General features: G+C 49.4%; 1 protein-coding gene across 1 annotated transcript in view; it reads left to right on the forward strand.

Annotated features, from left to right (window-relative positions):
• LOC146772140 (uncharacterized) overlaps window positions 1–13,625 on the forward strand; it is a 306,827-nt gene that overhangs the window by 170,565 nt on the left and 122,637 nt on the right. Inside the window, exon 6 of the mRNA XM_085638602.1 lies at window positions 11,634–11,686. Coding sequence (XP_085494728.1) covers window positions 11,634–11,686 — 53 coding nt within the window. The remainder of the gene's footprint in view (window positions 1–11,633; window positions 11,687–13,625) is intronic.

A 13,625-nucleotide genomic window follows, 5' to 3' on the forward strand; every position in this document is an offset into this window, starting at 1 on the left:
GAAGGACCCCCGTGTGCTGTCCGATGGGCCCCGTCACCAATCGCCTTCCGTCTACTGCATAGACGTCTTCGGGTACTGCTTTGGGAAGAAGCACTAGCCCTAGCCTGCATGCCTCGTTGTGGTCCATAAACATGCCAGTGGCCCCTGAATCCACCATGGCCACAACGGGTATCCACTGGTCATGCACTCCCACGTGCACCGTGATAAACAGGTGTCGTTGTCCCTTAGTGACCGAGTTGGAAAGTGAAGGGATGGATGAGTGACTCCGAGATGCCCCTTCTCTGGTCTTGGAGTCCTCTAGTTTTCCGCCGGTATGTCCACCACGGCTGTTACCGACCGGTTGGCCCGATAACGTGACGTCTTCGGTTTGGCAGGGCATTCACGTACGTAGTGGCCTTTTTTGCCACAATATAGGCACAATCCTTGTTTACGGCGTGACTCTTTCTCCGTGGCTGTGAGGCTCGCTCGTATTGCGCTGATGTCCATGGGTTCTCCCTTGGATGCGGTGGAAGTTTCAGGACTTCCCACCGTCACATAGGATGGAAGGGATTTTCCTTTTCTCCCATGATCCCCCTTTCTTTCACTTAGCCTATGTTCCAGCCGTAATACCAGGTTGATAAGGCCCTCACATGTCTTGGGTTGAGGGTCAATATGAGCCACGGCGTCCTTGAGCTCATCGCACAGCCCTTGATGGAAGAGCGCCGTCTGTTTAGCAACAGGCCACTTGGTTTCCGCAACCAGCCTTCGGAACGCGTTGAGATACTGCACCAGGTCGTTGGATCCCTGTCTCAACTCAAGCATTTCACGGTCCGCCGTGTACGAGTCAGCCCTTCTGTCGAATACCTTCAGGAATTCCTCGCGAAAAGCACCCCAATCACATAAGAGGGGGTCGTCCCTGCTCACCAGAGGTACGGCCCATTGTGCCGCGTTTCCAGCCAAATAGGATATAAGGAAAGCCACACGAGCCTGACTCGTGGGGAACGCCTTTGGTTTGCACGATAAATGTAGCGCCACTTGTGTGAGGAATACCTGCACTGTGTTAGGATCCCCACTGTACCTCTCTGGTGTTGCCAAGGGGATGGCTACCGGCATTTCCACTACTACCGCAGGGGTCTGGTTCGTGAGGGAGGTGCTGGGCGTGAGCGGGTCCAATTGGATAGCATCCAGTCTGGCTTTTACATCGGCTGTTTCTTGCCTAGAGGCAGCCACTTCAACTTGCATGGCCGCTAAAGCAGCCAGCACATCATCAAGTGTTGCCATGTCTGTTATCGACCGGGAGACAGTTAGTGTTATTAAGGTCGGATATTTTGTAACGCCCTGAACGTCTCAGGATCGTTTAACAGACACGACAATGAGGACGCAACCACTTGTGAAGGGTTAGTTCTTTTAATGAAGGCAAATAAAATACAAAGAACAAACAAAAGTTATAGTCACTGGAATCCTCCAGGCTAAGTACGTTACCAGCCCACAGCACGGATGGTCCTAACCGTCCTCTGCATATACGCCGATCCCGGCGTATGCCAACAGAAGGCAGAAATGAAATGGCCGACAATGCCAATCGGTAGGCTGTGAGGGGCACGAAGAGTGTTGGGGAGAATCGAGGAGTCAGGGAAACACCCAGCCGGGGTCTCTACCTGAAGGGAGCAGCCGCTCAACCTCTTCCTCAGACTGCACCGGGACGCGGAGTCACCTCCTGGTGATGCGTCACCGATACCCCAATCACAAGCAAGAAGACTGAACCGAGAGCAGCCGCTCGATCGATCCTGTGGACTTCCGAGTCTGTAACGCGGCAAACACCTCCTGGTGTGCGTTACAGCTGGCAGTCCCTGTGTCTCTGGTCGGGCTGGGAGTTACGACTCCAACCAGCAAAAAGCGCCACTGCGCTTGGACTCAGCCGAGTCAAAAAGCGAAGCTCAATGGTTGACCGGTAGAGCTTCCGGGTCCTTCACAGGTGACGATGGGGCAAGACACGGCCCAGGGAGTAACGACTCGACCTACCTCCGTTCTTGCCTTACTGGAGCACCACTCCGGAACACTGCTCTTCACGAAGCAGGTACGTCGGTGTAAACACAATATCCGACAGCCTTGTACCTCCCGGTTCCTCCCTTTATAGGGCGTGTTTTCCTTGAGTTATGTAACAGCTCTCCTGTTTACATAAGGGCGTGTTTCCCTTGAGTTATGTAACAGCTCTCCTGTTTACATAAGGGCGTGTTTCCCTTGAGTTATGTAACAGCTCTCCTGTTTACATAAGGGCGTGTTTCCCTTGAGTTATGAAACAGCTCTCCTGTTTACATAAGGGCGTGTTTCCCTTGTATGACAGGAATTCTTGACACCCGTAGTGTGATCTGCCTGGGATAGCACCCCACCCACCGCGGCCTGCGAAGCATCCGCCTCCACTATGAACGGATACCTGGGATCCGGATGTTGGAGTACTGGAGCTTGTGTAAAAGCTGTCTTTAGTGTTTGAAACGCTTTCTCGGCTTCTGTTGTCCATAAAAAGGGGACCCCTTTTTTCAACAGTTTTGAAATAGGCGCTATCGTTCTTGAGAAGCCAGATATAAAACGCCTATAAAAATTGGCGAAGCCGAGGAAACTTTGAATGTCCTTCACCTTTTGAGGAGCAGGCCAACGATGGATGGCTTCAACCTTTTGGGGGTCCATACTCAACCCCTGTGGTGATATAATGAAGCCCAAAAAAGGGACCGCCTGGACATGAAACATACATTTCTCAAGTTTGCAATATAAATGGTTGTCCCGTAGTCGCTGTAACACGTTTCTGACGTGGTGTACGTGTTCTTGTAGGGAAGAGGAGTAGATTAGCAAATCGTCAATATAGGCAATGACGTAGACCTCCAGCATTTCCTTAAGTACCTCATTAATGAAGAATTGAAATGCTGAGGGGGCATTACACAGCCCAAAGGGCATTACAAGATATTCGTAAAGGCCGTATTTGGTACAAAAGGCCGTCTTCCACTCATCTCCCTCTACTACCCTAACCAAGTGATACGCACCCCGTAAATCTAGTTTAGTAAATATTTGGGCATTTCTCACTTGATCAAGGAGAGAAGAGATGAGCGGAAGAGGATACCTGTTTTTAATCGTGATTTTATTTAAAGACCTATAGTCGATGCAACAGCGCAAGCCCCCTTCCCGCTTCGGTATAAAAAACAGAGAGGACGATGCTGGGGATCGGGAAGGACGTATAAACCCCATGGCCAACATGGAATCCAGGTATTCTCTCAAATAAAGGTTTTCTTTCTCCGTGAGGGAGTAAACCCTGCTACAGGGTATTTTAGCCCCGTTTTGTAGATCGATTCGACAATCATATGGTCGGTGAGGGGGAAGACTGGTGGCCTCTTCCTCGTTAAAAATGGTTTTCAAATCTTGATAGTCCTGGGGTAACGAGTTCTCTTCCTCAACCCTTGTCACATCGCTGACCTGACTAGACATTACTGTATGAGCCAAACAGCATTCAGGTCGGAACTGGATTGTTGCTTTCTTCCAATCTATCAATGGGTTATGCAACCTCAACCAAGGGAGGCCCAACAAGACCGGGAACTGAGGGGATTGGATCAAGTCGAATTCTATTAGTTCTGCATGATTAGGTTCTAAAAGAACTTGTATGGCCTCTGTCTGATGTGTGATGGGACCTGATTTTAAGACGCTTCCATCGATCGTGGTTACAGTTTCTACGTAACCTTTGTCATAAGCCTGAATAAAATGTTCCTGGGCCCAAACCTTATCTACAAAATTCCCTGAAGCTCCGGAATCTATCATGATCTGAATCCCTGTCTTTCCACGTTCCCAAATTAATTCAGCGGGGACAAAAAAGTGACTGGGGTGAGCCATAATGGGGTCAACCGAAGAGACGCTTAAACCAGAATAACCCGGAGTCCTGGTCTCACAAGGCCCCGGGTTTTCTAGTTTTACGACTTCTTGGTCACCACCGGTTTGGTAGGACAGTTTCTGAGAAAATGACCCGCCTTCCCGCAATAGAGACATAGCTGGTTGTCGCGCCTTCTGCGTCTTTCTTCAGGGGTCAAAGGACCACGTAATGTCCCTATCTGCATAGGTTCTACTTCGTCTGCTGCAGAAGCGGTTTCTGTTCTTTTCTCTCGGAAAGTCACTGTTCTACTCTCGGGTTTCCTTCTTTCTCTCTTTCGTTCCTGAAGACGATGATCTATTTTGAACACCAATTCTATAAGTTCTTTACAATCCCTGGGGAGATCTACTATCTGTGATAGGGAATCTTTAATGTCGTCTCTAAGGCCACGATAAAACAAAGTACTGCGTTTTTCCTCTGGCCATTCTGCTTCAACCACTAACCTCTGAAATTAGGTGATATAGGTGATCAGATCAGTTGTCCCTTGTTTGAGGGCTAGTAACTCGGTATCTGCAGACTGCGTATAAGTGTGTTTGTCGAAGAGTTTTTTGAATTCTACTTGGAATGCCCTATAGTCCTGTAATAAAGGGTCGTCCCGTTCTATCAACGGAATTGCCCATTTTGCAGCTGAACCTCCTAAATATGAGATCATGAAAGCCACTTTTGCCTGGTCTGTAGGAAAACAGTGCGCTTTGCATGTGAATTGTAGCTGACACTGACTAATAAAAGTGGCACACTTGGTAGAGTCTCCCGAAAATCTTTCAGGTGGAGCGAGAGGAATGGACGGAGGAGTAGTTACGTGTATGACCTGAGCTGTGCCCCTAGCACCGCCCTCCCCAGGCCTCTCTCTCTGTAGTGTATTTACTCGAGCGGTCAAGGCCTGTGTCTCTAACTGTAAATTCCCTATCATATTGGCTAAGTCTGCTACTGTAACCTGAGGTAACTCCATGGCGCCCGGGCAGAACAAACCACTAGGGCTTCGCGTTCTGTCAGGATCTTACCGGATGTGATTCTGCAGGAGCGCCACCGAGTCCCCACGCTGCTGTTGCTAGATGCTGATGCTAATTCCCAACCGTCCCCTCTCACACTGTGTAGCTATCAATCCATCCCTAGAATACAAAGGTAAGAAGGGAAAGAGGGGAGACAAAACAAGGAAAGGAGGGTAGCATCCAGAGAACTGCCGTCTTCACCTTCACTATGGTCCTTAGAAAGCGGAATTCTGAAAAGGCACAAAGAACATGGAATAATGGAGGGAAGTGATGTGAATGTGCCTAAAAGCCCCCTCCCACCTGTCCTTACTAACCAAAAGGAGGCTCGCCTACCTAGCGGTGGAACCGGGATGGTTGTAAGGGGAATCCTAAGGAGTCTACCGGAACTGCCCCTGGTACCATGTGAGACACACCTTTTGTTTGCATCTAAGGAACCATAAAGAGAACAAGATAGGGATGAGAAGTGCTCTTTATGTGGGAACTGATAACCCCCCGCGCTCTCCCGGCACAGTACCTTGGGATGTGAAGTAGCGGAGTCTTGGATGGAGTCAGGAACGTTACTGCCAGATGCAGCGAAGAATCGAATCCGTCCAGCACTCCCCGTGAGTGAACGAAGGAAAGCGGGTCTCTGGAGGATTGGGCAGAAGTGGAAGGGAACTGGGAAGGACGAGTGGAATAGAAGGGAGTAATGGTCCCAAAGGAAACGGGAGCAGGAGCGGTTAAACCCGGCCGGCCCACGAGACAAGGTCCGGTAAGGTGGGCGGAGCACACCGCTACCTGCTGCTGATGTTCGAAGGAGCAAAGGAACAAGGCGTCAAGCGGCGCGAATCAAAAATAAGCCCCCGAGCGGGAGGAAACAAGCTCGGGTGTCAGAGCTCTGACAAGGAGGCTGGCGGTGAAATGAAGCAACCGCGGAATCCTCTTCAAGTGGTTGGGCAAAGGACACGGGATCAGATTGACTACCGATGTAGTCCAGGAACTCAGAACGTTGAGGGTAAGTATCGCAAGAGCCTGAGGAGCCACACTGGAACGCGAAGCTCCGAGCAAACCGGAAGTCAGGCTTTTCAACTCGCCTGACCGTGTTGCACCTGCGCATTCGTGAGCGGCCATTTTGGACAGGGAGCGCATTCATCCGGGGACTGGAATCGGCAAGCGTGACAACATGTTGTGTGGGAAAGTTGTGGCATCACCAGGCTGACACAAATTTCCTACCACCCAGCATTCTCCCGGGTCTCCCGATAAAAACGGTGCCTCACTCGTGTGGGAGGCCCAATTACCCGCGACAGGCAAGGGCCCAAAACGTATTGAGGCGACATCAAAATTGCCTATCTCAAAACGACCTGGTTTTGCAAGGTGGTCACTTGTTTTTTCGGCCCGGTGCTCGACGGCCACCTAAGGAAACCTACCAAACCCACACATTTCTGAGAACTAGACACCCGGGGGATTCCAGGGAGATATGGCTTGCGTGGATCTCCCAACGTTTCCTTACCAAGAATGCCCTGCAAACCTCAAAGTTAGCTACAAAAATCACTTTATTCACACATTTTTTGTGTGGGAAAGTTGTGGCATCACCAGGCTGACACAAATTTCCTACCACCCAGCATTCTCCCGGGTCTCCCGATAAAAACGGTGCCTCACTCGTGTGGGAGGCCCAAGTACCCGCGACAGGCAAGGGCCCAAAACGTAGTGAGGCAAGATCAACATTGCCTATCTCAAAACGACCTGGTTTTGCAAGGGAGGTCACTTGGTTTTTTGGCCCGTTGCTCGGCGGCCACCATGGGAAACCTACCAATCCCACACATTTCTGAAATCTAGACACCCGGGGGAGTCCAGGGAGGTATGGATTGCGTGGATCCCCCAACGTTTCCTTACCCAGAATGCCCTGCAAACCTCAAATTTAGATGAAAAAATCACCTTTTTCACACATGTTTGTGTGGGAAAGTTGTGGCATCACCGGGCTGACACAAATTTCCTACCACCCAGCATTCTCCCGGGTCTCCCGATAAAAACGGTGTCTCACTCGTGTGGGAGGCTCAATTACCCGCAACAGGCAAGGGCCCAAAACGTAGTGAGGCAACATCAACATTGCCTATCTCAAAACGATCTGATTTTGCAAGGGAGGTCACTTGGTTTTTTGGCCCGGTGCTCGGCGGCCACCTGGGGAAACCTACCAAACCCACATATTTCTGAAATCTAGACACCCGGGGGATTCCAGAGAGGTATGGCTTGCGTGGATCCCCCAATGTTTCCTTAATCCAGAATGCCCTGCAAACCTCAAATTTTGCTGAAAAAAATCACCTTTTTCACACATTATTGTGTGGGAAAAGTTGTGGCCTCACCGGGCTGACACACATTTCCTACCACCCAGCGTTCCCCCGGGTCTCCCGATAAAAACTGTGCCTCACTCGTGTGGGAGGCCCAAGTACCCGCAACAGGCAAGGGCCCCAAAAGTATTGAGGCGACATCAAAATTGCCTACCTCAAAACGACCTAGTTTTGCAAGGGGGGTCCCCTGGGTTTTTGGCCCGGTGCCCGGCGGCCACCTAGGGAAACCCACCAAACCCACATATTTTTGAAAACTAGACACCCGGGGGATTCCAGGGAGGTATGGCTTGCATGGATCCCCCAACGTTTCCTTACCCAGAATGCCATGCAAACCTCAAATTTAGCTGAAAGAAATCACTTTTTTCACACATTTTTGTGTGGGAAAGTTGTGGCATCACCGTACTGATACAAATTTCCTACCACCCAGCGTTCACCCGGGTCTCCCGATAAAAACGGTGCCTCACTCGTGTGGGAGGCCCAAGGACCCGCCACAACGCTTTTCAGACATTGCTGGGGGCACACATGATGTCCCTGTGCATACCCCACTTCAAACCGGTTGCAGGGGCACTCAGCCCCTGCTCTTGTGCGAAAGTGGACAAGGGGAAAGGGGTGTCACCACCCCTCTCCACAGACTCTCCCATAGGTGGGTCCACAGAGTATGTCCAACCCCCTATCTTATAAGTATGGGACCCCAGTCCTTTGGACTTCAGATTACACCTGGACGAAACTCTGCAACATATATCCTGGAACTTCGAAATTCTATTTTGCGAGACTGCATTCCCAAATGCTCCCGCCGGACACCGAAGTATTTGCAACTCAGGACACAGACTTCTCAGAGGCCGACACGACACCCCAGCAAAGCTGAAACCCGCAGCCCTCACGAGTGATGTGGAATCGGAAGTCCTGGACACAGTGCACATTTGCTAGTGCATCAACTTCCCAAGCTCTCCCGAAGTTGTTGCTTGGACCTACTTGTAGTCCAAGCCCTGAGCATCATCTGCACCGAAGATTGTGGGCCTCACCACCCAGGTCGCCTCATGCTACGCTTCCACCGGTGGTCCCACAAGGAATACCACTTCTGCCACAGTCCTTCTCCGCCAGCTACTGCTCTATCGCCTCCTCCTCCACCTCAGCCTGGGCCCGTGTCTCCTCAGCCCACACGCACTGTGGAACCTCAACATCCAAGAACACGGTCTCGGTCGAGACATCGGTCACATAGACATCATCGGACATTTGACTCTCCCTCAAGACTGTATGGTGATATTGAAAGAGGCCAAGAGACCTTACATGCACAGTACTCCTTGAACAGCTTCAACTTTACAGTCCATGCCATGCAAGAACATTGTGAGCCATTTCCCAATTAGGTGCCTTTTTGGAAACACCGTGACCTTTAGAAGAGGAACAACCATGTACATCCTATGCCATTAGCCATACTATACTGAGTATAGATGTTATAGAAACCAACCTCATCAACTATCCATTGGTGCGTTTTGAGTGAACAAAAAGAAGAATCATACAGTTTTATGCTCGATACTATTGCTTCCAAGCGTCCTTTCACTGGTTTCTTCCATTTTTTTTATAAATGTATTTTTATTTGCTTTTCAGAACATTCATACAAACAATGCGATCAAAGCCCAGCACTTACAGGAGGCATAGCAAGGCACAGCTTCGTACCGTCAATTCTAATCTGTACTAACAGTGGTTTAGCTCCCCCTACAACCCTGTGGAGTAGTCCCCTGTAATTCCTCCAGCCAGTGTCCACCTTCCGGCATCTTGCTCAGGTATAATTCACGGATGCTTCACTCACAAGGCTCCTTGGTGCTATCGATACCAGTAAACCAAAACCTAGTTACTACCCTATAGTATGACCCTCAACTCGCCCCCCATCCCCTTCCCTCCCCCCCTCCGGCATGACTTATTGAGTGGATACATGTCAAGGCACCCACTTCTTCCACTCTACCCCACAAGCTTTCCCAACACAGGAGCACCGGCAACCCAAATACAACAATGTCCGACTCTACCCAGCACTCCTAACTCAACCCAGGGGAAGGAAGGACCTGCCCCTCCTCCATTTCTGAGGCCGCATCTGTCTCAGAGCCGGCAGCCTTCAAAAGTTCCGCCAGTGCGCCCCAGGCCCGGGCCAAATCTAGCGCCCTATCGCTATGAGCGCGGGTAGCCGCCTGCACCCGAAGGACCGTCTCACAATCTGCCCACCTGGTAAATTCCGCCCTCCATTTCTTCAATCTCGGTCCCCGCTGCGACTTCCAATTAGCAGTAATTTCCCGTTTGGCTAGCACCAACCCAAGGTCTATAAATTTACTGGTTATTTTCGTCTTGGAGGTGTGGGGAAACTAGTGCAACAAGCATGGGCCCATATCAAGTTCGAACTCCCTGCCTGTGATGGTACAGAGCAACGACCACACCTCCTCCCAGTAAGCCCTGATCTGTGGGCAACCCCAAAGCATATTGCAAAGATCAGCCCCCTCCGCACGACAGCGGGGGCAGGGCGCCATAGTAGTGTGAAAGTAGCATTGAACCTTAGCTGGGGTTAGATAAGCTCGGTGTAAAATAAAAAATTGGATCTGCTGGAATCGGGCGTTTCTAGAACACTTCCAAGGGCGCTCGAGCAGTTCAGCCCACGCTTTATCGGGTATATCCCTTCCAATATCCTCCTCCCATTGCTGTTTCAACCTTTCGAGGGGGACCAACCGTTCGTTAGTCATTCGCAGATACAAGCATGTGACCGCTTTAACGGTGCCCGCTGCCAGCACCACATACTGGCAGGCCAATGAGGTCTGCGGCTCCGATAACCCACTCCTCCACCGGCGCTGAATAGCCGATACTAAGGCCGCATGAAGCAAGTAATCCCCCCGCGGTAGGCCATAACGCTCACAGACAGAGTCGTAGGGCAACAGCACACCATCTTCGTACAGATCCCCCATTGCCGTCAAGCCCGCCTCGCTCCACCCTGTTAATGCCGACCAGTCGCCCCCATGCGGCAGCTGCTGGCACATCAAGAGTGGTATCTCTGGTGCGTATGGGTAAGCGATCCGCGCCCTCCTTTGACTCTTATTCCAACACAACCGATAGGTCTGCACCTCAGTGGCCAGATCCCCGATGCGAAGCGGTTGCTGTAGGATAATCCGGGCTAGGATAGAAGCGGGAGTCCGCCCAGCCGCACCCTCCCCAATTCCTCGGAACTCGTGAGCCACCGTCTGGGTCAGCCATTGGAGCTGAGCGGCTAAATAATAGGTCTCCAGATCTGGAACCGCCAACCCGCCCTCTCCCCGCGGTCTCATCAACTTCTGTAAAGCTACTCGCCGCCGACCGGCATTCCATAGGAACCCTGTGATCATCTGTTGGAGTCGTTTAAACAGTGACGCCGGGATCCAGACTGGCAGCGTTCTAAAATAATATAGCATCCGGGGGAGCGCCACCATCTTAAGAAGTGCCACCCTCCCCATCAGGGACAGCGGCAACGTTTGCCAGAAATCCATACTGCCCCGAAGACCACGTATCGCCCTGCCAATGTTGCCCTCCACTAAGTCTGCGCGGTCATGGTATATTTGCGTCCCCAAGTATCCTATACAGGTATATTCCCACCGAACACCCTCTGTAGTCTGGGGGCCCCCTGCTACCTTGGAGACTGGAAAGAGACACGACTTAGCCCAGTTTACCTTCAGGCCTGCCTTCACTGGTTTCTTCCATACAGCCAAAAGTTTTTTCATGGTTTTAGATGCATAATCGCTCAAGTAAGTAGATGCATGAGTGAAAAACATAATTTAAAACAAGCGTACTTTCACTGGTTTCATTTTATCACTGACACATATAAACCTATCAGTCACTCCTATGGCAGGCCTTAACAATCCTGAAGGCAGAGTGCTTGGTTTTGTTTGTGAGGGTGCCCATGCATGAGCAGGACCCCTCAGCAGCTTTCAGAATCTATTCTCTGATGCTGTTCTGTGATGCAGCCAGACCATATACTCTTAAGTGCATGTCAAACCACGCTTGATTCAATGCACAGGAGCAGAATGTCGCAAGTTCCCAATGCCTCACCAGGGTTCTTCAGCAACCCGCAATGTGTAAAGTGTATGCCAAACAAACCCCAGGGGGGAAAGGGGATGGGACAGAGAAGAGACAGTCACACTGCTGCTAATCTTTTCCTCAGCTTCTGGATCTTCCTTCTTGTCTTCTTCTGGCTAACAAGAGTTCTTTTAGACTGTAAGATAAATGACACTAATTAATTTATATCCTATCTGCTAGCCTTCCTTTCTAACTTAATCTAAATTGTTCACCTACCCCATCTTGGTGTGACCCTTGCCTCTCTTCTTTTTGTATTTTTTCTTGCTTCTGTGTGCTGTAACTAAAGGTTAAAAATATATGTTAATTCTTGATGGTTGTTTTCTCCCTTTCTTAATTGTATCTTTTCTTTTACAGCTTCCTCACCTATTCTGGGCTACAGCAGTGGCGTATAATTGGATTCTGTGTTGGTAAGTGTCACTTTAATTTAGTCTTGCTTCACCTTACTTGAGGTATTAAATTTCTGTGTTTGTTAGTTCTTTTTCTCGGTATTTTTACTGCTATAATAACTTGTGTTAAACTGTTACTAAACTCCTTCCTATGTATCTTCCACCAGCCGGTATATATCTCAATAATATTCTGTCAGCATAGATTCTCATTTGGCAAATGTAAACTGCAAGCGCGGCAACAGGGTAACTCGCAACTAGTGCTGACTCTGCTGTTACTCTCTCTCTTAGAATGACTACACGGTTTAACTAGTGTTCGCTCTAAGCCTCTCGGTGTTCTAATTACCAAAAGCGCATGAACGCACAGGCGACTCTATTAACAATCCTTACGCATGACTCCCAATGCTTCTTTCGGAACAGTCTTACCGCGCTTCACAGCCGTCTGTACAGGAATTCCAGACTTGCCCAATAACTCAGTAGTTTTTTGCGCGACGAAGTAGTTTTCCCTAACTAACTTTCACGGCGCTCCTCAAATGCAGCTTCTCTCTTCCTCAGTTCTCAGGTGAAATGCGCCACAGCACGGGCGCTTCACCTGGATCTTCATAATTGGTAGCGAGCGCTAGAGCGCTAACTTGCTGACGTGACTGTGGATTATCGGCGGCCATCTTAGAATCTGAATTTGTCTGTAATTTGTATTGCCCCTTAGCCTTCCTGATTCTTCCTCTGGTTTTAACCACAACAGTGTTCACTGACAGCCTTTTCCTGACTAGAGGTCTGACAGCTCTGACAGTACCCTCCCTCAAAGTACCTCCTTTCTGCTTGGGCCTTTTTGGGAATTTGCATGAACCTCTGAAGACAACACCCAAGATCTTTCCTCGGGGCCATAACCTTTCCAATCCAACAGATAGTACAGTTTTCTTTTCCGCACCTTAGCATCTAGAATCTGTTGTACTTCAAACTCCTCTCCTTTCTCTGTTTGGATTGGTTTTGGGGGTTTATTGATTCGAAAACCACTCAATGTCTTTTTTAATAAAGAGACGTGAAATATAGGATGTATGCGCAACCCCTTGGGCAACCTCAAACGATAGTTTAAGGCACTCAATTTCTTGTCTATTTGATAGGGACCTACAACTGCGGGAACATCCACCTCTTGAAAACTTAATGATTGACGGGGGTGCCTCCCAGAGTTCAAATAAAAAGGGGAATACCCAGTGGACACGTTTTTTTGCGTTATTATGTGCAAACTCCGCTGCCCACAGGTAATCTGGCCAATCACCTTCTTGATCTAACAAACACAGTCTCAGATACTGTTCCAATTCTTGATTGGTACGTTCTGTCTGCCCATCAGACTCAGGGAGATAACTAGTAGAATATCTAGTTTCAATGTTCAATTTTTTGGTGAAGGCCTTCCAAAAATGGGATAAGAATTGAGAACCCCTGTCTGATATTAAAATCTTTGGAATACCATGTGCCGAACAATATTTTGACTAAAAGTGTGTGCTAGGGTTTTAGCAGTGGGTAATCCTTTTAAAGGGACAGAATGAGCCATTTTGGTAAAAGCATCCACACAAACCAATATGGTATCAAACCCATGATTCAATGGTAAGTCTACTATTAAATCTACGGTGACTGTATGCCATGGGTAAGGTGGTGTGGGTAAGGGTTGTAATAACCCTTGGGGTGCTTGCCGCTCCGATTTCCCTCTAGCGCAGATCTCACAAGTGGCTACATACTGGCGTATATCTTTTATTACGTCTGGCCACCAAAAACATCGTCTCACTAATTCTTCTGTCTTTGTAATGCCCTTATGTCCTGCCAAAATGCTATCGTGACATTCCCTCAAAGCTGTTTGTTGCATTTCTGGCGTGGGAAAATAGAGTGCTCCATCGTGATATGGTAGTCCTTCTCGAATTTCTCGTCTTGAATCACCTTCCACCCAATCTGTCATCTCCTCCAAGGTCAT

The sequence above is a fragment of the Triturus cristatus genome, chromosome 12, assembly GCF_964204655.1.
Source record: "Triturus cristatus chromosome 12, aTriCri1.1, whole genome shotgun sequence".
NCBI lineage: Eukaryota > Metazoa > Chordata > Amphibia > Caudata > Salamandridae > Triturus > Triturus cristatus.